Genomic DNA, 24,732 nt, shown 5'->3' with positions numbered 1-24,732 from the left:
CATGTGACAGCTTTAAACTGCATTATAGAGTAGCTAAGCACATCACTGGTTTCCTGATGTTTCTTATTAAATAGGCTTCATCTATGGCTTTAAAATGAACGCGGAAATCCACCCTTTTCAATGTAACCACTTAACCTTACCAACCATTTTTAGTGTGACCACAAGCTCATTTAGAGAGGCCAAAGATAGTCTGGATAATTTATACTGAGGCAAAACAATTTGAGCCTTATATAGTCTTGCAAACCTTTTCATAAGACACAGTACATATGAAGTCTTGATTTTCATCCCAACTAGGAATAGCTAAAAGAAACCCCCTGAATATTTGTGTTTTTTTTGCACTGCCATGTTCCCTACAGACTAATTCAATACTGGAAAGAGGGATGCCCCTCAGTGCTAGAACAGAAACTCTGCTTGTTAGCCATCAGCGATTTAAGCACTTCTAAAGGAAGGCAGAGCACACACCATTAAATGATCACTATCAGAATCTGCAGTTCTTTCACTGGGAAAACCATAGCAAAGGTGACATAGGATAGAGGGAATAAGCACACTAGACACTACAACAGGAGAATAAACATCAGATCATATTGAAGAGAAATGGGATCCTTTTAAAAATGCCTGTGTTATTGTATACTGACAATCACACATTACACACATATTGATGCACAGCCTGTACATTAGAGGAGAGCTGCATAGACAATTTATCTTGTTATACACCCAAGGTCACAGGCGGACACTCCTGAGAATATTTAATACTGATTAGAATTTCTGTTTCCTTATGGAAATGTTAGTGAAAGTCAGAAGGGATTAGAGAAGCCCCACTTACCCATATCAGAATCCCCGCCACCAGAGGAGTTCAACTTACGAAATATCTCCTGCTTCTTGGATTTCACCATTGGGGAGGTGTTCTCCAGCTTAGTAAAGAAAGAGGGCAGGTAGCTTACACTGCCGGGAGAGCGAGAGTCACTCCTGTAATGAAGGAAAGGGCGAGGTTCAAGGCCGCGAGTCTCTTCTTAAAGCATGAGCAGCTTCCACTGCAGCCCGCAAAAATGCAAATCATGTCTCCTCGAAATAAAAAAGAAAAGGCACCACTATGTGTCAGCTATAAATAATGGTTATTACTGGGAGAAATATTCCGAAGACCAAGGACTAACATTTCACAGAGATTTCTCTTACTGTAAAGAAACCAAGGATGGCCTTTACCGGTTAGGTGTAACTACTGACAAGACCTGTTTCTTATTATGTATACGATAAAGTCTTGATACTTTTTTGGAGAGTCACAACAAGCAGAATGAGCACACAAACAACAGTGCTGTTCTGAGAAGCGCTTTCCTCTTGCTCGTTTCTACCCTGTCCTCTCCCTGCCTGCCCTACAGGCGCCGCACCTCTGCTCCGGGTTGTCGGCCTCCCGTCTCTGGGCCTGCTGCAGCATGGCCTCCTGCTTGTCCATGCTGGGGTAGCTCTGCGGGGGGGAAATGGGCTCGTACGTATCCATAGCCACGCTGCCAAGCTCCGGAGACTTGCCGGACCTGAAACCAAAAAAGAAGAAGCATTAAATATGTCCTCACACTCTCCAGCTGAGACGTCCAACCATCTCATAATTCGTTTTTTATTATTTTCCGTTTTGCAATGTGCTGTCCGCAATGAAGGTGAAGAAGAAGATCACTTTATTGGCCATATACAATTTCTTGCATTGGCAATTTGTCTTTCGCATACCCCATGAGACACACAGGCACACAGACAGGGAGAGAGAAGCTTGGGGTCAGAGCGCAGGGTCAGCCATTTATACGGCGCCCCTGGAGCAGCTGGGGTTAAGGGCCTTGCTCAGGGGCCCAACGGAGTAGGATTCCTCTGCCAGCCATGGGATTTGAACCGGGAACCTTCCAGCCACAGGCGCAGCTCCTTAGCCACAGTGTCAGCGCAAGTAAGAACCCCATTGTGCATGTACATATGGCAAACCAACTCCTCGATCTAGGATAACTTCAGAGCACAATACATCGTTTCGACAATCTTCTCTAACAAGCTGATTCCACTGTAAGTCTACAAAAAGCTGATGGCTGCAGCTGCGACAACAACACCGGTTCATGGCACCAGAGTCCGATTCTCAGAGGAGGTCCCTGTGGGTACCTGGCCCTGGGCTTGTCGGCGGCGCTCTCTGGGGACACGCGGCTGGCGGCTCTCTGGTGATGGCCCGGCTGGCTCTGGCCCTCGGGGCTGTAGCGGCTGGACACTTTGCTCCTGGCGGAGGCCACAGTGTGCACAGCTGTGGCGGAGCTCTGGAATGTGGCAGTGGAGGAGGAGGCGGGGGAGGCCTGGCTGGTCACGTGGTTCCGGGCGAAGTCCTGGGTAATGATGTGCTGCGGAGGGGACACACTCATCAGGGCGGCACAGCGGACAACTTTCCCAGCCGCAAACCCACTGATCACCACCTGAGGGTGTCCTAAGGCAGTCGCATGCAATAATAATAATCATATCACTGCCGGCAGCTTCTCCCCTTAAGAGACACAACTATATCAGATGCTCACACGGGTGGTCAGAGCTCATATATCAGATCCTCGCTCAGCATCCTAGCTAAGGCGCAAACGTAGTTTCTCTGGCTCATAAGAAGAAGATAAAAGCCCTTATCTTTCTCTGAACTGATTTTTAGGGAACCGAGTTCACTGCAGGTCCACCTCTAACACCTTCCTGACAAGAGCAGTGACACCGGATAAAAAGTATTCACTTATTTTGACACCACAGAACTTCAAATTTACACCCCTATTAATCAATCGCCTTACTTCTACTGGGTGACAGAATCATTTCCGTAGACAACACAGCGCCTGTCCCCCCGCCCCTCTCTTACCGAGATGTGGTCTGCCAGCGTCATGACGCGGTGAGTCTTGGGGACTTGGGGGTACATGTCGGCCTGGGAGGAAGGGGGCTGCTGTGGGGAGGGCGACTCCGACTGCTGCCGGTACCGGCCCATTTGGGACTCGAACGAGCGCTGCTCGGCTGCAAAACAACCCAGGAAACCTTGTATTAAAACAGCCTTTCCCTGTTCAGGCTTCCACACAAGGTAGTACCATTAACTAACAGCAGGGGAGGTTTTTTTAGGGGGCACATGCAATGAAAGTCTCATAGGCCAGGAAGTAATAACATCTTGAGGAAAATGCACAAAGATTTCAAACCACTGTTGTTTATTCGTGATCTAGGCTATTTTTCAGCATTTGGTTCAACATATCTCTGAGAACAGGTATTTTCACACGTGAAAACAGATCTTTGTCAATCCTGTAGCCTGTTAACACCTCACTCGCAGACTTGTGTGCTGCTTTAAAGTGTCACGCTACAAGCCCAAGACTGGAGAACTCAGCAAGGGCAAGGATCACAGTAAATGGATAAGAGGTGTACCTTAAGTTATTCATTTTAAATATTACTATATTTTAAATCAAACTGTTATGAATCACAATGTACGTGGGGCTATTATTGAAATGAAGAAAAGTATCAAAGGCATGCAAATCCGTAACAACAAGTGCATAAGCTAACTCAAGGCACGCCGCCTTCTGCAAGGTAGCGGACGCCTGTCCTACAGTGACGCACAGGTTATTGACATGAGAATTATGTTTTTAAGGTGGAGCATCCAGTTGGTCTACAATATTCCTTATTAACAATACATGGAATCTATATGGCTTTGTCATAGCTCTGTGCAGGTCATGCTTGATGGAGTCCTGTGGGTCAGGGACAAAGCCCCTTTCTACCTCCACCACTCTTAAAGAACACGTCACAGCCCAAGCCCCAGCAGGGGAACACGGGAACCAAACTCCTCTCATTAGTCAGCTTTAATCATCCCCATCTTATGTACCGTTCAAGGGCACCTACCCTCAGCCTGCGCTGGTTTGGTCATCTCCTGCGAGAAGCAGGTTTCCTGCTTCTCCTGCGACTGTGCCGGAGAGGTGGCAGGGCTGACGAGTTCAACGGCGTCGCCACTGGGTGCATCATACCGACTGGAAGACACTAGACAACAGAATAGAAAACAAAAACGTTACAGGCTACTAACGTCCTTGGCCTTTCGCTCCGATTTCTCATTGCTTGAGAATGGTCAAGTAGAGTAACAGGGTACTGACGGCTGTGCACCCCCCATCACGCCGAGATCTACCAAGCGAGCGGTTCAAGCCGAGACGGACGGAGACTCACAGCTGCTGGCGGAGTCGGAGCTCTGGGAGCACCTCTCCCGGCTGTTACTGCCGGAGATCTGCTGGGTGATGAGGACGTCGATCAGGTTGCCGGCGGTGAGGGTGGTCTTGCCCCTGGTCCGCAGCTCCTCCTCGATCCGGGACTTGGTGGGGGGGCCCTTGTCTTTGCCCTCCCCGTAGGCGTGGGCCGACGGCGGGGGCTTGCCGCCCGGCGTGTAGGGGGACTGCATGGAGCGGCGCTCCGCCTCGGCCGCGGCCTGCTGCTGCTGCTGCTGCTGCTGCTGCTGCTGCTCGCTCAGGGCGGCGGCCCTGCGGGAGGCCAGCTCGTCGATGCGCCCCGTCTCGTGTTTGCTCTCCTTGGACTTGGCCACGTCCATCTGGGGGGCAGAGGCTGCGGCGTCCACCAGGGCAGCCAGCGCGTCTGCTGCGGTGTTGTACCGGGCGCCTGTGCTCTGCCTGTCAGGGCAAGAAGCAGACGTCAGGGTCAATCCGAGCTTCAGTTTTTATGTTTTACCAGCGTGTCGGGGTGTTGATTCATCCCTTTTTCCTAAACGGCTTGTGTTTGAACACTGCACATTTATTTTTCTGTTGCCATACGGTGAAATAACTAGGTTGCATTCAAAACAGTTTTGAAACACACAAAATGGAAAATCCGGGAGTTTCACATCCTACTCATCGGATTTCAGGAGCTAGCGGAAAGGGAAACAACGAAAGACGGATCGACGCCAAGATGGGCAAGAGCTGCTGCCCACACCACCGGGGGGGAAACTCACAAGAGGCGCGAGGGGTCGAGTGTGGTAATGACGCTCTTTCCGTTGGTGCCCTGGAAGATGCTGGGCCGCTGCTGCACCACGCTCTCCTGCGACCTCACCGAGGGAGAGGGCGACCGCAGGTAACCGTGGCTGCTTGGCCTGCCTGGCTGTTCGGGGCCTGCTCGGAGATGACGAGAACAGGGCGTCCATTTTAAATGACCTGGCGTGCGCACTAATCGCGGACTGGTCAAGTCCAGCTGTGCACATCAGGCTTCGTTTGACTTGAACACCCATCGCGGAAATGTGAGATCAACCTTTCCCCACCTCTGGATTCTGTGGGAATCGCAGACACGATACGGGCTCAAGACTCACCTCGGATGTAGGTGATCTCGTTGGCGGCCACCGCCGCCGCCGCCACCAGCCTCTCCCTCTGCTCCCTCTCCCTCTCCCTCTGCTCCCTCTCTCGCTCCTTCTCCCTCTCCTTCTCGCGCTCTCTCTGCTCCCTCTCCCTCTCCCGCTCCCTCTCCCGCTCGCGCTCCACGCTGGCCGACGACACCGCGTGGTGGGCGGGGTGACCTGGAACACACAGCAGGTGCGGGCTGACTGGAGACGCACGGGCCCGCGGGACACAGACTGGTGCAGGGCTCTCCAGGGGGGCAACAGGAATCTTATGCCAGATGGACAATGTAACTGTGCCAGCAACAATGCCAGCAGCTTTATCACCCTGCAGCTCACATCCAGCCCCACACGGGAGCTCAGCAGGTGTGGGCCTGGCCAGTACCTGGATGAGAGACCTCCTGGGAAAAACTATGGTTGCTGCTGGAAGAGGTGTTAGTGGAGCCAGTAGGGGATGCTCTTCCCGCGATGTGTGTGGGTTGTAATGCCCCACAGCGATGGGGACACTATACTGTAAAAAGGCGCCGTCCTTCGGATGAGTTGTAAAACCGAGGTCCTGACTCTCTCTGGTCATGAAAAATCCCAGGGCATTTCTCGAAAAGAGTAGGGGTGTTACCCCGGTGTCCTGGCCAAATTTCCCCCAGGCCTTTACCAATAATGGCCACCTATTAATCCCCCATCTATGAACTGGCTTCATCACTCTCCTCAGGTGAGCTGGTGTGTGGAGAGCGGACTGGTGCGCTACGGCTGCTGTCACATCATCTAGGTGGGGCTGCACATTGGTGGAGACAGTGGGATTACCCGTTACCTGTAAAGCGCTTACAGAGTGGAGTGTCCAGAAGAGTGCTATATAAGTATAAAGAATAATAATAATTATTATTAACAGTAAAGCAGGATTTAAACTGGAATGGGTCGTATTACTTCAACGGAGCCTTACGTCTCCATTGGGGGAGGGGAGACACACAGAGAAACCTCCATCAAACTAGTTATTCCAACTGCGCGCCTTTGTTTCCCGTGCCGCCCGAGTGGCAGCCGCTGCCCTGTGAACTGGACGCGACGTCTCCTCCTCCTGCCAGCAGCCTGTGGTAAAGCGGTGGTGTGGAGGGCTGGATTCTCACCTGGAGATATGGAAGCTGGGTTGAAAGCCCTAGGAGGGAAAGGGGCCTGAGTTCCAGGGATGTAGGTGATGCGGTCCATTGGGGGAGTACTTGTTCCCCCTGGGTGAGGCAACAGGATAGCGGGAGGCATCTGGGCTAGATCAATAATCCCTTTTCAGACAGAAGCAAAGGGCCAGAGTGAATACCAAAGCCATTTAAATTTAAAGAAAAGCACCTCTTACATTTTTTAAATGTTCCCACCCGCCCCTTCTGAATCAATAATTTTAACTTGCCATTAATCCAATGCAAATATTAGGGATTTGTTTTTTTTTTAACAAAAATTGTGCAGGGGATGATGAAAGACAGCTAAATAGTTAAGAATTGAAAATTGGAGGACGTGATGATTGAATTGATCCAAAACCAAAGAAATAATCGCCACCTGATTCTATCACAGGTAATTTGACAGGGTCATTTGCTTCTAGCAGTCTGGAAAAGGCAACTCATTCTCCACATAGGCATAAATTCTTTGGCCCAGGTCGCAGGGGTGCAAGAAGTAAATACCTCGTGCTCCAGGCGGATAGGGGATGGTGATCTGCTGCTCCCGTGGCGACAGTCCCCTAGCAACGTCAGGCCGGGGGATGACCTGCATCTGCTGGGAGGTGATGTAATCATTGAGAATGGTCTGCCGGGTGTTCTCCATGGCGTACAGCTGATACGTATTGTGGTAACCCGTTGGCGAGGGCTGTCTTGGAAATAAATAAGCTGTTGCAGGGGAAAAAAAAAAAGAAATTAAAACCAAGCGTCTTTTCTCATACTTCCAACTTTTATTTTCTGTTTTGGCTTTGTTTACTGTAGTGGCATATTTTTTTTTCAGCGATGAAATCAATGAAAACATCAAATTAATTAATGAGTATATTGGAAGTTGCTTTATGGTATGTGCATTACCACCCCAACACCAGTCCCCTCTGCAATTACGAAAGCTACAATTTCTGTTTGTTTCATGGAGCAAAGTCTCCTATTAAGCTTCTTCTCTGGAGCCAACCAGCATCAGGCTACAGAACTGCTCCACAGATTAGCACAGGTAACATACAGAAGGAAGACTCGGTCCGACTTAGCAGGCTATTTAGAAGTGCAGGTGCCTCTGTTGGGACACAACTGGAGTCTGTGGAGGACACGGTACAAAAGTGGACCCACAGAAAGGCCACACTTATAGGGAAATGTGTGGCTTCTTCACTACACAGTGATTTTGGATCAAATAAAGCCTCTTCTCACTTTCCAGCAACCTGATGCATGACTGAGAGGTTTAGGAGATCCTTTTCACCAGCAGCCATCCATGCATTTTAAGAATTTTTAATCTTGGACTTTCTTTTCCTGTTTTTACAGTTCTTAAGAATGGTACACTGCATAGTGTTTGTGTGGTTCTTGCTGTTTGTTTATGAGCTGTGCTAGCAACATAAGCTTGCCCTTGGCATCTGATAAAGTGGGCCATGTTGTCAAGGTAACACAGGAAGCAGTGAGCACTTTCCCCAGACCGCGTACCTGGGTCAAGCGCACGGTGGAAGGCGATAGTGTGGTCGAGGTGGGGGGGGAGGTGCGCCCGGTAGACCTCCCCTGGGACGACGCCGCGGTGGTGGGGGTCGAAGGGGCTGTGGGGGGCCAGTGGGTCACCCCCAGACACTGGCGATTTGGCAGAAACGCTGTCTCTCTGAGTTGGGGTGAGGGTGTTTTTCCTCTCGTGACTCACTGCTTTCCCAGAGGTTAACCCACCTTAAAAACAACACAATATGTGTAAGGAATAAAAAGCCACTCAAACAACTGTTACTACAATCCAAAGCCAGGTGGCTAAACAGTCTGTCCCCTTCAGAGAGCCTCCATCTGCGCAGTTAGGCTGAACGCATCAGGACGGAAGATCACTATAACTGGAAAAGAGCACTGTAAAAACACAGCCATCACCCACGCGTCACACGCAAAAAAAAACTGAGAATACAAAAATATCTCATCCAGTATGTGTTACAGATGTCACTTCATCTAACTGCGAGCAGGCAGTTATTTTAAAATGGAGGAAGTACACAAATAAGATCTGGCAAAGCCCGAAGAGCTGACAGCAGGAAAGCAGATTGCCTCTACAGGCTATATTGTCTCAAACCCAATATGAATGAAGTAGTAAAACCAAATGTGTTTAACTATATAACAAAATTAATTCCACATTTCACAACCCATTTATCCACACTTCACTTTCAGCCAAAACAGACTGCAGACATGACATCAGGCAAGTCGAGGAAACGGGGATACCTTCCTGAGCTCTGCTCAGCATGGGGGAACCCCTGGAGATGGTGCCGCTGTAGTTGACGGGGGTCCTCCGGGCACTGGGATCCTCGTACATGCCAGGGCTGAGCTGGGACTTCTGGGAGCCCTCGTGCAGGGCAGTGGAGCGCAGGACGGAGGGGCCCGAGCTGACCACAGAAGTGTGCCGCACGCGCAGGGAGTCAGAGCCCTTCCCCTCCTCGTACTCCCCCCTGCCGAGGGCCAGTTTGCTGGGCCCGGTGATCAGGGACTTCACGTTGTGCTTGATGGCTGACTGACTTGCGCCACTGCTTTCGTACTTGATTGGCGTACCCTGGGACCAGAAAGAATATTTGCTGTCTGAGAAAATGACCGGAGAAATTGTGCGGGTGGATGTTCCCCACTACCTGCTTCTAAAAATATTCCAAGAGAATTAGTAGATCATACAGAGATCTTAGAGTGACAGGGAACAAGACTGTCACTCTAGATTAGGTTATCGAATAGGGATCATCAGACTAAATGTACCCTAGAAGCTCCTATGCAAATAGGTTCTGTCGATAAAAAAAAAACGCATCAGAATGATCTTAGAGCCAAGAGGCTGAAGGTTAAGTGAGTACACCTTCCGTTGCCAGCTCGTACCTGGGATATAGACCCTTCTATGATGGGGCGAGTGTTCTGCGCCATGTCTGGAGTCTTGCGGCTCTCCTGGCCCGACAGCTCCTGCCGGGGGATCTCGTGGATGGAGCGACCCATCTCCTTAATAGTGGTCACCGGCTCGTAGGGCTTGCCCTTGGTGATGGCTCCATCGAAGGTGCGGATCGGGGGGCTCTCGCGCTTAATCTGCTTGCCGTACTTGTGCCCCTCATCAAAAGCTTCTGCCGTTGCCCGTGGCGTCCCTACAGGGCCAGTAAAGACACAGCTCAGTCCTGTTTCTTCCCCTAGATGGGGTAGAATCCAGGTCCCTCACGGTGTTTTTTTCTTTAATGTTCCGGTGCAGTTGTTTTACATGCAGTGCTCACGCAAAAATATTGAGAGACACCACCCCCAGGCAACATCAATCGCAATGCAAAGAGGAGAACCACTATGTCCAGACACCTGAGAAGCACTGCAGAATGAATACAGTCCTAAAGACACCCATTCTGGGTCTTATATGTAGCTAAATCACTCCAGTAATTGACTTACTGGATATTTGCTTGTGCACATTTGGGTGAACTGGACATGCGCATCTACCTTGCATGATGGATCCAGAGAGTACAGTCCTTTCTTTGGGATCTGCATGAGGGCTTTCCCTTGGCAGTGCACGACTTATCAAACCTGTTCAGAAGGTACAAAGGAGGGCGTTAAATGCTATATAAGTCATTTCAACTCTGAACATAACAGGCTTCTGAATTGACTTCTTGGAGAGCCAGTGCCACAGCTCCCAAAGTACCCGAGCCTCATACCTTCATAAGGTGCTGAAACTTGGGATTCCCTTACAGGGTGGCCTCTGGTTATTGATCCCTCCATCATTTCATAGCTGCGTTTCACCCCAATGAGCTCGTGGCCTGTCCTCGGGCTTCTTGTGCCTTCTCTTACATTCTTAACAGCTTTGGTAAAGAAAAAAGGGAAAGAAAACGTAAGTTAGCGCAAAATTTTAAAAAAAAGGGTTTCCTGGTATCAGAAATCAGAAAAGGGAGAGGCAGTTTACAGGGCACGCTACCTTTTGAATGACATCAAGAACATAAAATGTACATATATTTATTACAGAAAATGTTACATGTGTAACAAATGAAAACTATGAAGTAAACTATAAAGAGTGTAGTGAGTGAGGACATTGGCATGATTTGTGCAGAATATTTAAATAAGTGTTAATTAAATGACTCACTTTGCAGGTGGCTCTCTAACTAGCGACACTTATTCTAAACCAAAGTCCTCCCAAGAATAAGAACAAGTGAACTCCGCTCCTGCACTGGTGCCAACACTCACTGTCGTAAGAGACGATGTGCCCGCTCTTCCCTTCGTAGATGACATGCCCTTTGGAGAGACCCTCCTCCCTGGCTCTCTCAGGGCTGCCGACATCCTCCGTGGCCAGCTTGGTGATGGTGCCTTTCAGCAGCAGGTCTGCAGGGATGCCGGACTGGGGAAGAGCTGGGGTTCCCTGGGCCAGGAAATCCCACATGAGAAACCAAATCAGTAACCCGGACACCTATCTTTCTCAGCCCTCTGCGACGCAGCGGACAGCGAGGGCTAATTCACAGATTCACCAACTCAGCAAGGCCGGCGGATCCGCTCCTCTCGTTAAACTGTATGCTTGGAAGTTCGGCTCAAATACGTGCATCATAAGAACCAACAAGTGAGAACTGTTGGGGAGTTAATACAGCTGTTGGGCACTGACGCAGGGAAAGACGACACAGAGAGACCCGCCTGCAAAGTTGATATAGGCGCAAAAATCCATTTCAAATTTTCATTTAAATTAAAAATTATATTCAGATAGTTATTATTTAAAGACGTTATTGATCCCGAAGGGAAACTGAGGTGTTTAGCTAAGAATGGAACTGATCCTGCAAAGTAAACGAATTCAAAACGCACATCTGAAATGAAGAAGCACCAAATTAAGATTCAAAGAGCTGTCTTTTTTCGCCGATCCCATCTCCCCGCCCAAGGCCCGTGGAGGAGAGGGGTCCTGTACCTGAGTGATGGAGCCACCTCTGAAAGCAAGGCTCTCGGCGGAGACCTTGGCTGGAGTGCCTCTCGTGATGCTGCCCTCCTGGATAGCGGACATCGGGTTACCTGCAGGACAGGGCGCGACACCTGTGAGCACAGGACCAGCCTTTTTTTCTTCCCACTCATCCGCTGCTTACTAAACCAGGGCTCAATGAGCAGCTGCCAGCTCACTCAGGAAAACAAAAGGTTTATAATCTACTATTAAAAAAAGTTTGGCTGTTGCTTTTTTTTTTAAATTGTGACTGATGCTAATGCGAACCAATTACCAGAAAGCTGCTCATTCCTGGGGGAAAAACAAAACAAAACAGCTGCAGCCCAGGAGTGCAGGAAGTGCAGCTGGAGTAAGGCAGGAGGACACTCTGGACGGGACATTAGTCCATTGTGGGGCACACAGAAGGACCACTTAGAAAACACCATAGCCCTGCCAGCACCTCTTTGGAGGACAGCAGGAAAACAAGTATACTTTACTCAAAGGCTGTGAGGCAGTAGCAGTAACCATTATACTGTTGTGCTGCCAATGAATAACTGTCATTCCCCCCCACCCCCCCACATTACAAAACCATAAGTAACGTAAAAGGGCAAGTTTGCTCCTTATAATAGTCCCGATTTGAATGATTCACACATATATCCTCTTCCACTGTCAATGTCATCTTTTAATGGGGCGGAGCGGTGGCACTGTGGCTAAGGATCTGCGCCTGTGGCTGAAGGTTGCCGGTTCAAATCCTACAGCCGGCAGAGGATTCCTACTCCGTTGGGCCACTGAGCAAGGCCCTTAACCCCAGCTGCTCCAGCTCTGCGCTGCGCTCTGACCCCAAGCTTCTCTCCCTGTCTGTGTGTGTATGTGCAAAAAGACGAATTCCTAATGTAAGAAATTGTATATGGCTAATAAATTGATCTTCTCTTATCTTAATGCAAACCTCCACAGTTCACAACCTGTCCATGCATTAAGGGGTCTGCTACAATCCCTTCCGTGTGCACTAGGTGGCAGCGTAAAAACATGGAATAAACCTCAATTTTTGGAAAGAGAAAATTAAATTCAGTTTTTTTCATCTCATTTTGCAAAATTTCCCCATATCTGTAAAAACAGCGAGATGCAGACAAAATACAGGAAAGGCCAGTGCTTCTCATTTAGAGAGTGTTTTGGGGACTTCGGACCAAAGTCCATTTGGAAAACTTCCAGGTTTCACAGAGGTCACTCTGTTTTTAACAATATTGGGAGAACAGCAACTAACAAGAGTTTGACCTTGAAATTATGATTCCAAAGCACTTGACTTCAAGCTCTTTCACTTGCTAATGCTAAACATCTCACCCCAGGTGATAACATGTTTTTATGAGCAGAAACAAATCCTTCCCAAAAAAGTCCTGCACTTTAAAGACCCTTCTAGATATGTTGCTATGGATTGTACTGTCTGGAAGTCAAGACTGCAGCCTCTGTTTAACGTCACAGTTTCTGAAAGGCCGTGGACTTTTATAACAAAACATGAACAGGAAATAAAGGCTCCTGTCAGCCTTCTCTTGGAAGGGTTATTCCAAGGCAAAACAATCCTGACAGGTAAGCTTGAACCTTTTTACTGCATTACCCTACAGAACTACAGGGCCTGCTCATTAGCCAATAATATTGGACAAGTTCCCCCAAGATTTCTCAGCTTCATTTACAGCCCTGTCCACATTATTATGAGAAACTGACACAATTACAATTTTACAAATTCAGAATCAAGCACAAAATCGTGAAGTACTGTACGTCTCCATGCAGTCGAGAACCCCTGGTCTCACTACGGCCATGAGTGAGAATTTGCACGAGGCGGCGTGAAACGTGAAGCGGCCCTTCCTGCTCACTAGTCCCTGTAGTGACTAATGTAATGTAATGCACGAGCGAATAAGTACAGGTTGTGCTGCAAACATTTTACTGCAGAAATGTTCCCATGCGATGTGCATTCAGAACTAACAAGTAAGTCGTATTTGTCGGCAAAACCACCTCGAAGCCGAGAGCAATATTTCTATTGGACTAAAAGAGATGTATTCGCCAGCCTGCTTGTTCACAATGTCACAGGGCCGCTTCACTTCACCAGACGTTTTGTTGCCATGTTCTGAATCACAGAATATGGTGCTGCACATTACTCTGGAAATGTCTTCCATTTTATGATGCAAATTGGAGGTTTTACATGTTTTACGTTCAGTGCGGTTAGAAATGCACTTCAATGCTCATTCTTTCCGACCCCAAAATATACAAAGCAGCGCTGCAGTTCCCCTTTAACTCTTCCAACGGCCCCCTCGGAGTGAAGCAGTGAGATGAATGAGGCCGGAAAGGTCTACCTCTCACTACACCTTCATACTGCGCCCGTGACAAAAGCCCTTCAGCCTGGGCAGCCTGGCCTCTAGGAGAGCACTCCTCCTGCTTGATGTACGACACTGCAACACGAAAGAACAAGAGTTAATACAGACGCACCGAGGCGTGCGATCACTGTCACCGTAAATCCTAAGGAGGATTCACTGGCGACGGAAAAAATATGCCTCTTTTTTTCTGCCGCCATGATGAAACTAAAGAGTGCAACAGAATAACTATCTCCGATAAGTCTGTTAATTTCTTAGGCAAAAAGTTTTTGCTAGGGACACTTCTGCAGCATTCCCCCAGAGAATTATCCCACTCCTGCTCCTGCTCCAGCCGGGGTCCCCTCACTCACCTGGCTTGGAGGGGTCCTGTTGTCTTGGAAGGCCCAAGGAAATGGAGCCTACAGAGCTCTTAGCTGCCTCTTGACTGTACACAGTTTGGCTGTGAGAAGGCAAGTACGTTCCTGGAGTTCCCTGGAAAGGCAAGGCAAAAATAAACATACTGCAGCTGGGAATTAAATGTTATCTAGAACTACAAGTCTATTCTGACACTTCAGGTATGTTTCAGTTTTTGGATTAAAATAATTTGTTGTTTTTTTCCCGTTTTAAAAACCAGCATGTAAGGTAGATTTTTGCCATCTTAGAAACAACTTAAGCTAAAGAAAATGAATAAAAACGTTTTTTTGTAAAGTCCCTTTCTTACAACAATATCAACCTCGGGGCTGCAATGAGGGAAAGGGTGAGAGGAGCCGGACTGCACGAACGTGCCACGAAACCCCCTCGTCCGACCGGGGGGTTCCTAATGTTTCGGTCGGCATGTGTCTACACGAGGGAGGAGCCGTACAGAGACCAGCTCGGAAAACCGAGCCTCGCGATGAGGAAAAATCCCGACGAGCCCCCTCCCAGGCTCACCTGGGATATGGATCCCCCCATGATAAAGGATGGCTTGTCGGATGGTTTGGAAGACGGAATGAGGGGGGGAGGAGACGGAATGTTGGCAGGTCTTGTGGGTCTGGAAAATGTCACCCGGACTCCATCAGGGAGGCTCGGCAAGATCTGGTTCGGAGCAGGCTGGAGGACTGCACGGGAAAGACAAGGAGAAGGGGAAGACACAGTGAAACCGCAGAACAGAACAGTACTAAATCACACTTCTGCAAGCCTGCCTGGTAGGATCATTCACCCTAACACCCTTGTTTCCTGGCATCTTTTTATCTCAGATTACATTTCATTCATATCGCATTGCTGCTGTATCAAAAGTAAACGGTTTAAAGGCAATTAAGATTACTTATTATTTCTAATAATTTCTAAAAACTGGGTGGGGTCTTCACACATAAAAAAAATCAAGAGTACAATGCCTGGCACAAACATTTCATTAATAAAATTTATAATCTATATAAAATTTATAGTCTTTTTATAATCTTTTGCATAATTAGAAACCACAAAGCAAATCTTGAGCATGTAGGACTACAATATCAAACTGCCACTGTGCATTTGAACAAAGGGGAATCTTGAAGGCGCTATACAGCAGGAAACCAACATGCAGTTATTGGTGAGAAATGTGGCATTGGGCTACAATGAGAGGCTGCAGGAGGTCTCTGTTGATTTGTGACAAGCAGACAGAACTTTCATTGTCACTTCCTAGAACTGTAAATTATGAATGCTGTTCAAGCTATGCTTGAGAGGAATCTAGTACCATGTCATTTCTCTCGTCAAGCTGTAGAGCTGCCTCCAGTCCAGACTACTCCCACAGTGTGAAATATTGATATGGTTAAGTGGATACATCATGTGCATTATGTGGTTTTGTTCTAAGTTAGGTAACCTACAGATGAACTTTGGTCTCTGAGAAGTTCACTGAACATGATTATCCTATTATTGGAAATCTTGATTTTCTCTGACCAATGCATGAATTTAAGAATCCCCTGAAACCTGAAACAGGAAACATGTTTACTTCTCCTACAGGGGCTATGTTTTTGCCAATCCCTGCATTTGAGTATCAATAACCCATAGTTTCAATCCAAATGAGTTCCTGCAGGATGTTCAGCTATGTAATTTATCCAACTATCTCTCACACAAACAATATGGACACCACTCGAGATACAGATCTGATTGCCTTTTTATGCAACGTGCAATCAGCAGTGTCACCTGAACAGGTTTAGGTAACCAATCTAGCAAAGATTTCACTGAATTGATCTTAAAGACAATCGCTGCTTATTCCCCTTTTTTCAAAATACAAACATGTGGCCTCTAAATTCCAACGTGATTACAGTGCAGAACACAAAGCAAGCATGGGACTTTCAATTAACAGGCACTCACACAACTCCCCCCACCAAAAAAAAACAACCAACATACACACCATGGATCAGTAATAATTACCACTAAAATAAAAGACAGATCATTAAAAGACAAAAATTAGATTCTGTAAAAATAGATGTTTTTTAAAAGCACCTGTGTGTTGAGGGAAGGAGTCAATGGCTCGGTCGTCATAGGGGAAGGGGTATCTGTGCCGAAGGTAGTTACCTGGTGGCACGCTGTAACGAGAGGCTTCGGGCTGTGGGGAGGCCTTGTTGAATTCCCTGGGGGAAAGCCTGTATGGGGACGCAGACCTGGCAGAGTTACCGTGAGACTGAGCATCCTGTTCCATTGACAGCTTCACCTCGTAAGGCATGTAGGCGAATGGCTTCCCTGCAGCAACACAAACCAGGTCCCATTATCAGCCTTGATCTCTTCCGGACAAGCACACGGAAACTGGAATCCTGACTGAGCACACCTGACGCGGGGATGCATTTCCGAGCGGGAGATGCTGCTCGGGATAGGGTAGAAAGAGGTTTTCGAACCCAGCAACATTATTCTTTTTCGAGCACAGAGGATAGTAACCCTTCCATTTCCATCTCGTAAACCATCAAAAAGGAAACCGATCTAGAACAGGACAGAGCCAGACGACAGGCCTTGGAACGCAGCACTTTGCAAACAGCAGGGCTGCACTGATGGTGTACAAAAAACCTGATGACCTTTTCTAAATATGAAAGAATTAAATCTCTCGGAGACGTCATCTCTCAAGTACCAGGAATACAAAATCCTACTAAGCATAAAAGAAAATGCCTGAAGGAATTAAGGTCTTGTAGGAAAGACGACAATGATTTTGCTCTGTGCCTTGGAAGGGGATATCAATTATGAATTCATATCTTTGGAAATTCAACAGACAGTTCTCTAAGCCTTGCAGACGAATAATATAAGGCCTGCTATAGAATGTTTCCACTTCTGCACCCTTAGATATTTCCTTTCAAGTCAATATCTAAGGAGTCACCCTATCCAGAGGGAATCGCGCTGAAGCCTTATGCTTGTGCGTAAAAAAACCCTGATCTCTTATCCTGTCTCCATGCATTTGGGGAAAATGGCAAAACCCAGGGCTGGAAGAGAAGAGCTCACCAGCGTCCCGGTCCAGAACAGAGGGGCTCTTGGTGCCGGTTCGGGGGCAGCTGGAGCTGCGCCTCTCCGGGTCCGCCTGGTCCTGGCGCTGCTTCTCCTCCTGGTGCGAGGCCTCGTGCACGGCCGCCGTGATCTGCTGCTGGTACATGGCCAGGCCGCTCAGCGGGGGGTTCACGGCGGCGCCGTAGGCAGGGGACACCTGCGTGGCACGGCACACTGTTAAAGGCGGGGGCTGCCAGAGAGCCGCACAATTCACAGCATAATCCACATGCCATCTCCCCCCACAGCACTTGTATGCCCCTGTAAATCCCAGCCTTTCTCACTAGGCTCTGAAAATGCCCTTCAGGGTGCACAAGGATAAGGAATTAACACAGATGTGTGCTTTTCTTCTCCATCTTTGTTATCTTCTCTGCACAGCCTGCTCATACTCATATGACATCTAAAATATAGAAGTTGAAGTTCGCACTTGAGTTTCATTTTTCTGCAGCACACTATCCTGGTACAGTATGCATTATTAGCTGTCAAAACTGTAAAAAAATCCATCCCATCTCTCCATAAAGGAGAAATCCCTCTAACATCACTGTTCGTTCTGTCGAACTGCCCGAGACGAGCAGTGTTTATTTTCACCTTGGGCTAGCACTGTGAACAGCAAAGAAAACACCACCCTCTTAAATGATTTCAGCAAAGCAGGTGATACAAAAAAAACGCTTAGAGTGCGAAGAATCAAAGCAGAAGGAACAAGGCCAAGTGCAGAATAACCCTCAGAAATGCAGAACAAAGAGATTTGAGAGAGAGACGGGCACCATTGTCAAAGCTTTCTTAAATGCAATCACCACACAAGCCCATGTTATATATTTAAGCATGCATTGTAACTCACATGATAAGTTGGTTGGTCTAAATAAGACATATTTTCACCCTTCTGACTGCTTCCATTTTTCTCCGCATGTGCATATCTGATAGTAAATGGGGGAGCAGTATAGTGACTGACCATGGGAGGGATCATGGCGGCTCGCTGCTGTAGCTGCTGCACGTTGAGGTGCCCTTGTTTGATGGCCGAAGACACCAGGACTGAGCCAGCGGGGCTGAGCAGAGACGGCCTGTCTAGAGCGAACATCCTGCAGAAGAGCGAGACATTTTAGAGTACAGTCAGACCGAGCCAACGATCCTGTTTTCCATGTTTATAAGAGTCCAGGACAAAAACAGAGAGAGAATGAGAGTAAACTCGGCTAAGCTGGCCACTGGGAATGAACAAAGCACTCTCCTCTGAAACTTCTTCTCCTTGTCAGGGGGAGACGGAAAACCTCGGTCCCTGACCAGAAGTACTTCACATTGCGAGCTTTGCTGCTTAGCTGCACGGTACTTATTATAATTTTCTTCTCATTTTTCCAGCATCAACACACTTGGCACAGACACAGGCAGCACATTTCAAATGAAGCACTGCTCCTGTCACAGGCCATGGCAATAGGCCCTCAATCTGTCTATAAGCTTGGCAGCTTCTGTAACCTTTAGCTTGAGGTTTATTTTTTTAAAGATTCTCCCTTAATTTGCTTGGAGTGGAGGCCTAACTGGTTTTTCTAAGAACTCTGGATTTCAGATCTGCACTACAGGGCCATTTAGATTGTGCAAACAGAAGTGAAACGTTTACAAAAATCGTTTCCAATAAGACTGTTGCTCCTCAGGCACAAATAATCTGCCCTTTCTAATCATAAAAAGGAAGCCCAATTCTCACAGTAGCGGGAGAGTAGAAAGTTAAGACGAGCTGCACCAAGATGTATCCTGAAATTAAAACTAAAACATGACATTTGGACAAAGCTAGTGTGATGAATTAGTGTTTGAAACTTTTAACCAAATTCATGTCCTCTTTTGTGATTAAAATTAAACACCCCCAAGCAAAAGGAAACTTGAAAAAGAAGAAACTAAACTGAACAGCCATAATTATCATCATTTTTTACTACTTTCAGTCTGGAATGATCATTTCCCTCAGTTTTTACACCTTTGAGCCGAGACTATAAATGTGTGTGTCACTCTTTACTTCCTTATTGTGTACTTTCTCCACCAAAATCAACGAATAAACATGATATTACCCAGAAGAAGAGACTATGCCCTTGTTCGGGTGGATTGTGAAGTAAAGATGTTACAGATGTGAGCCAGCCTTGTTTTTTGTTTTTGAAGCTAAAACATTTTTAAACATCTCATCTTCTAAATAACATGCCAAGTATTTTAACAGCCCATATGGCGCTCTTCTTAAGTGTTAAAAATGCACTGGCATAAGACAAACAGTGCTCTGCACAATCCATTTTACAGGTACCAGACACTGCTTCTTCCAAAACCAGCCTGCCTGCCGTCAGTCCTAATGCATTCTCCAGCTTTCACAGCTGGTTCCGCTGACACGGGTTTAACAATGAAATGCATGGCTTTCTGTGAAAATGTACATAGCAGGGGGCATGAATTCGCAAAAATTAAAATACCTCTATGTACAGGGGGAGCAGTGATTGAACTAGACTTCAGAAGAGCTTTAAACTTCCTGCGTTTTTTTTTCCTCCCCGCTTCAATGAAAATATTATTTGCGGATAATTTTAGCTGAGCTCTCTGGTGTTCTGACGCAATGCTTTTGAGGAGATTTAAATGCCATTTTTAAGTGCTTTGTGGTGAAGTAGAAAACTTCATGGAAAAGACAGGACAGACAGTAACTAGAAAGCGATCCAACAGCCAGCTGTGCACATTTGGCTGTAAGCCTAAAAGTCACTGATCAAAACATAGGAATGAGTACCAATCATGTAAAAAAGGCTATAATAGACACATATTGTGTAATTTGGGCTTATGTAAACATCAGTTTGGTTTTCAAGGAAACATTTCTACAAAAAGTGCACTTTCCTCAGAACATTATTCTACCAGGGGGATATTAAATAAGAGCTATGAAAGACTGTGCTTGCATCACTGTGGGACTAATGGTCTTGGCGAGGAAACGCATTCTCATTTCAAGTCATATCAGACCCTCGCCACCAGCCTTTCTACAAAATCCGTGCAGCAGTCACTGATCCGCGGAGTGTGTGCTGCAGGAGTAAGGCCAGGCACAGGGAACACATCCTCTGGTGTCTCCACGTGGCACACCCCCTCTCTTACACCCCTCTGTTTTGCACTGAACTGAAAACACTGCCACCACTCGCATTTTGCACACAGCTGCTATCTAACTGCTGGTTAAAATGATAGCTGCCACCCTGATCCTGTCTCCAAGAACTGAGATGACATAACACTGACGTAGAAAACGTCTCTTATGTCATTTGTCACACGCCAGTAAGCTTTTCATTGTACTCGGGCACACAGGACAATAAGCTTGGTTAGAGTGCAGCAGGAGGCTCGGCTCGGCTCACCTCTGCCTGTCAGGCTCAGCATCCACGTCCTCGTCCGCGCTGCAGGTAGCGCTGGAGTCGTCGGAGTGAGTGTCCGGCTGCGGCCCCCTCTGGGAGAGGCTCAGCCCCGTGTCCGGAGGCTCTCCTTTGTCCCGAGGCTTCTCATGGAAGTCCTTCCCCTTGGCGTCGGCCTCCACCTTCACCTGCACGTCGGCCACGGATTTAACCTCCACTTCCATCGGCTCGCTCTTGGTCTGCACCTGGGCCTCGTAGGCGCCGCCGGGCCGCTCGTCCTGGGCGCCCGGCTCGGCTGCCTCGGGGCTCTTCTCCTCCTTCACGCGGAGCTCGCCGTACCCCGCCTCCTGGGGCTTCGGAGTGCCGCCGGGGTGGGGCGCTCCCAGGGCCCCGGCCTGCTCGGCGGGCGGCTCGGCGCCGGCAAAGCCGGGCACGCTGGTGCTCTCAGCCGGCTGCTCGGGCGCTTTGCTGGACTCGGCTTGAGAAGGGGAGGGAGCACTCTCAGTGTCCGAGCTGTTCTCTGCACCTGAGACGAACGGAGAACAGAGCGACAGGCTGAAGTGAACAGGTCAAAACAGAGAATGAACAGACCTCTTCAGGTGATCACATGGCAGCGGGTGACTATGTAGAGCATGTATACAGGATTCTTCAAGGTTTCTTAGGGAAACTGCTTTCAAGACCGATGCTCCACAACTGTCAGCATGCCTTGGAGGATACATCACGCAACTGCAGCTCTTAGGTAACAAAACGCATGAAGCAAGGGCCGCAGCTAAGAGATGCATTACATTTAAAATAAAAATATAATTAAGCAGCAGGAAATATATGATAATATAACCTAAATGTACAACCCACACGCCTAGGGATCCCAACAACTTCAGGCAGCTGCAGAGTTCCTCTAGGTACAGTTTACAGCCACTAAGGCCCAACTAGACTTAATCATCATCATGCTCTCTATTCTTTTAAAACTTTCCCAAAGCAGCCAGGTTATGTGAAGGCCCACAGACACAAGACTGCACACTGCAGGCTCACAGAAAAGTTTGGGTTTCCTTGAAGAGCAGAAAGAGGTGCGCCCTCCTTTTCTAGACACAACAAAAAGCAAAGCTGGTAGCATAACACCCTGTTTATGTCATCCCATCACAAAACAACAACAGAAAGAGAACCTGGTATCTTATTTACACGTCCTGCACCCTGACAAGGCCAGAGACCCGTCACCACAAAAGTCTGTGAAAGCCTCACCTCCACTCCAGGTCATCAACTACAAGAGGAAGACAACCCCACTCTGAAGGCTCGGAGAATTATCAAACAAAACTGCCTGGTCAGCAGTAGGAAATTTGCTTTAGTCGATGTATGTTGTTTAAAAGAAGGCGTAACGAAAGCAGTAATCAAACACTAACAAATCTGTTGCAAGTATGTGGGCAATACACCAGCCACACGAAGGGATCGTTTGAATATATTCCAATTCAGCCTGGAGAGATGGGCCAACAGAGGTCAGAGGAGATGTTTTAAGTACAGAAAAGCTGTAAGTTATTGGTGTATGAAACAGTTCATTGGCAATAAAATATCACAGTCAAGAACTGCAGTATTAAAGTGCATTCAACTTGCTGACTATGTCAAAAAAAGACAATATTCACTCCATTACAACTAAGAACAAAAAAAAACAATCTGCACCACTAATATGTATGCGATTTAGTTTATTCCCGCAAGGCACAATAAATTCAGATCACTCCTCCAGAGACTATCACTGATCCCAGACGGCTCAGCAAAACCCACCCACAGCCACCTCAGAAACGACGTGTTAAACATATTCAAGGAGGAAAACAGCACCTGCCACCGGACTGCCATCCAAACACTGGAGTTTACTGGAGCTATTTTGTCTTTGCCATTAACCTTTTCTTTATATCATTCTCCAGCATACCATGTGCTGTTTTTTGGGAGACAGAAGGTGATGCACAGGGACAAAAGGAAAATCCATACGGATGCCACTGGCAGCTGTACAGCTGCGTTAACATCTGTCCTGCCGGGAGCTCGGAACTGACCTTCGCTGTCCTCGGGATTCTCCTCCTCGTTGGAGCCCTCATTCTCCTCGTCCTCTGGAGCCGAGATGGTCGAGGCCACACTCTCACTCTGTGACACGTCTCGATCTCCCCTGGAACGCCGCGCACCCTGCATGGGACCAGACACGCCGCTGGATTGGTCCTCCTTAGCACACGCCTGCCTGCACCCTCCAACAACCTCGCCACTCCTTCTGAGCGAGGAAACTTCTCAGCAGCATGGACTGACCTCTAACCAATTAGCTTTAATTAACACCAGGCTTCTTCATTTGATAACTTTCTTAATTCATTCTGGCGCTTCAGCCGAAAGGTAAAAAAGCCACATCAGTGAAGATAAATAAAAAATGTAACCCCGTTTTTTTAAATTTCGCTGTGCAAACACGGCACTTCAAAGGCCTGAGAACAGAAACCACCAAGTTCGAAGTAACGTAACCCACCCGTGTTTCACATGGCCACAGCAAGTAGCGCGGCCGCATCCGCCCGTACCTGCTTGTGCTGCTGGAGGAGATTATCCAGGTTGTGTCGTCTCTTGTAGTTGAAGTAGAAGTTCTTGCACTGGGCTTCGCTCTTGGTGCCCACCATCTTGGCAATGGCTGACCAGTTGCGTCCATGCTCCACTAACCCTGTGACCACAGCAGGCAGCTCTCAATGATGGGAGAACAGAGCAGGGAAGGCATGACTCAAGAAGGGACTGAAGAGAAACATCTTACCGCCCTATAACCTAGGGTACGTTCAGAAGCAACAACCCCCAGAAGAGCTGCCTTGATTTAGAAGGAAAAGGCAATACTGCCATTCAATAAAAAAAGTGAAATACATTCTGAAGCTGAGCCCGTTTCTTTCGCTCTCTTTATACAGTTAAATTGAGAATGTTATCCTTCACCAGTAAGGTGTGCTCAAACCTTTTCTCAGTCACTCTGAAACCTAGGGCTCAGCACCTCACAGTGCCTCTGGCGGGACTGGGTACCTCCCACCTCTCATCGTCTGCACTGAGCCCAGACCTTTTAACAAATAGCAGGAGTCTGCCAATGTTAATATGTAAATCAGCGAGGATGGTTTCAATAAACTTAAATCAAAGCTGTGCTGCAATTATTCAAGAGTCAAAGGGGATATTTAACTCGCTTACACTACCCTCTTCCTAAGACCCCCGTGCTAAATCCATGCAGGCCTAGATGAAATCCAGATTTAATTCAGACAATTATATTTTTAGAAACTCTTTTCTTAGAATCAATGGACTTGCAAAAATAAGAAGTTCTTTGAGCTGTCAACTGCAAAAAAGGTAAAAGTTAAAGCACTGTGTCAGTAATACTGCACAAATAATAAATTAGCTGCCGGGTACTAGGGAACTTGCCTTAAGAAATTCTCTTGTTCTCCTTAATTGCAATGTCATCCTAACAACTCCTAAATATTTAGGAGTGATGATATTTAGGCATGTTAGTGCAGTTCTGAGCTCCACTCACTCTTTCATATCCTCCAACTTCATAAGTCATTTATATTTACAGTTTTTGTCACAGCCACCCTAGAGTTTACAGTAGGGTGTCAGCCAATTTGAAAAGGTAATGTATACAGTACGCCTCAGTTTCAGAAGCATTTTTTTAGATGATCATCCACAATGACCTCAGTATAATCTCATTCAGCTAGTGAAGCATCTATACCATAAACAGTGGGAACTTAACGTCCTCATAACCTCCACCTACGTGTAACTGGCTCAATGACATTAATTACAAGGCAGGAAAACACTAACCCTTCTTTGACCCCACTCCTGCTGTAAAACTAACATTAACAAAGTCTCTGTAACACAGACCAGATCACTTTGGCCACGTCTGCACATTTATCTTTCCACAGGTAGGCTTCTGTGTAGTGAAAAGGGTGGCTCAAAATGTCAAGACGAAAAATCCCTCTATACTGTCTTAAACAATGAAATCACAAAAATCCAGATTTTGTATCAGTCTGATAAGACTATCAGAACAATTTATTCTAATAGTTGATGTGGGCAGCTTTCACAGAAAACAGTCAGGAGCTCCCCAATTCATAGTTTAAGACCTTTCCATACTACCAAGACCATATTCAAGACCTTACATATTGTTCAAGACTGCACTTAAGGAAGAGTAGGTGAAACGTTCGTGTTCAAGTGGCAGTTTAAGGTCTTTCATGTCTACTATGTGAAA

General features: G+C 47.3%; 1 protein-coding gene across 9 annotated transcripts in view; it reads right to left on the bottom strand.

Annotated features, from left to right (window-relative positions):
* The window catches only part of ncor1 (nuclear receptor corepressor 1), a 71,829-nt gene that overhangs the window by 3,882 nt on the left and 43,215 nt on the right, over window positions 1-24,732 (bottom strand). For 3 of the 9 annotated variants that reach the window (XM_088906664.1, XM_088906666.1, XM_088906672.1), the window contains 26 exons: window positions 23,054-23,190; window positions 22,553-22,679; window positions 20,523-21,042; window positions 18,029-18,266; window positions 17,152-17,350; window positions 16,171-16,407; window positions 14,638-14,804; window positions 14,079-14,199; window positions 13,711-13,806; window positions 11,363-11,463; window positions 10,660-10,831; window positions 10,137-10,280; window positions 9,925-10,008; window positions 9,334-9,590; window positions 8,704-9,028; window positions 7,951-8,178; window positions 6,973-7,173; window positions 6,433-6,582; window positions 5,291-5,494; window positions 4,940-5,096; window positions 4,168-4,622; window positions 3,853-3,987; window positions 2,840-2,988; window positions 2,125-2,354; window positions 1,383-1,526; window positions 824-966 (listed from right to left, as the gene is read on the bottom strand). In XM_088906664.1, coding sequence (XP_088762790.1) covers window positions 824-966; window positions 1,383-1,526; window positions 2,125-2,354; window positions 2,840-2,988; window positions 3,853-3,987; window positions 4,168-4,622; window positions 4,940-5,096; window positions 5,291-5,494; window positions 6,433-6,582; window positions 6,973-7,173; window positions 7,951-8,178; window positions 8,704-9,028; window positions 9,334-9,590; window positions 9,925-10,008; window positions 10,137-10,280; window positions 10,660-10,831; window positions 11,363-11,463; window positions 13,711-13,806; window positions 14,079-14,199; window positions 14,638-14,804; window positions 16,171-16,407; window positions 17,152-17,350; window positions 18,029-18,266; window positions 20,523-21,042; window positions 22,553-22,679; window positions 23,054-23,190 — 5,121 coding nt within the window. The remainder of the gene's footprint in view (window positions 1-823; window positions 967-1,382; window positions 1,527-2,124; window positions 2,355-2,839; window positions 2,989-3,852; window positions 3,988-4,167; window positions 4,623-4,939; window positions 5,097-5,290; window positions 5,495-6,432; window positions 6,583-6,972; window positions 7,174-7,950; window positions 8,179-8,703; window positions 9,029-9,333; window positions 9,591-9,924; window positions 10,009-10,136; window positions 10,281-10,659; window positions 10,832-11,362; window positions 11,464-13,710; window positions 13,807-14,078; window positions 14,200-14,637; window positions 14,805-16,170; window positions 16,408-17,151; window positions 17,351-18,028; window positions 18,267-20,522; window positions 21,043-22,552; window positions 22,680-23,053; window positions 23,191-24,732) is intronic. The other 6 variants (XM_088906669.1, XM_088906673.1, XM_088906667.1 and 3 more) reach the window with 5 other exon arrangements.

Source organism: Atractosteus spatula, chromosome 27, assembly GCF_055471065.1.
Source record: "Atractosteus spatula isolate fAtrSpa1 chromosome 27, fAtrSpa1.hap1, whole genome shotgun sequence".
Classification (NCBI taxonomy): domain Eukaryota; kingdom Metazoa; phylum Chordata; class Actinopteri; order Semionotiformes; family Lepisosteidae; genus Atractosteus; species Atractosteus spatula.
The sequence above is the reverse complement of the archived record's forward strand: the minus strand, read 5'-3'. Positions and strand labels throughout refer to the sequence as shown.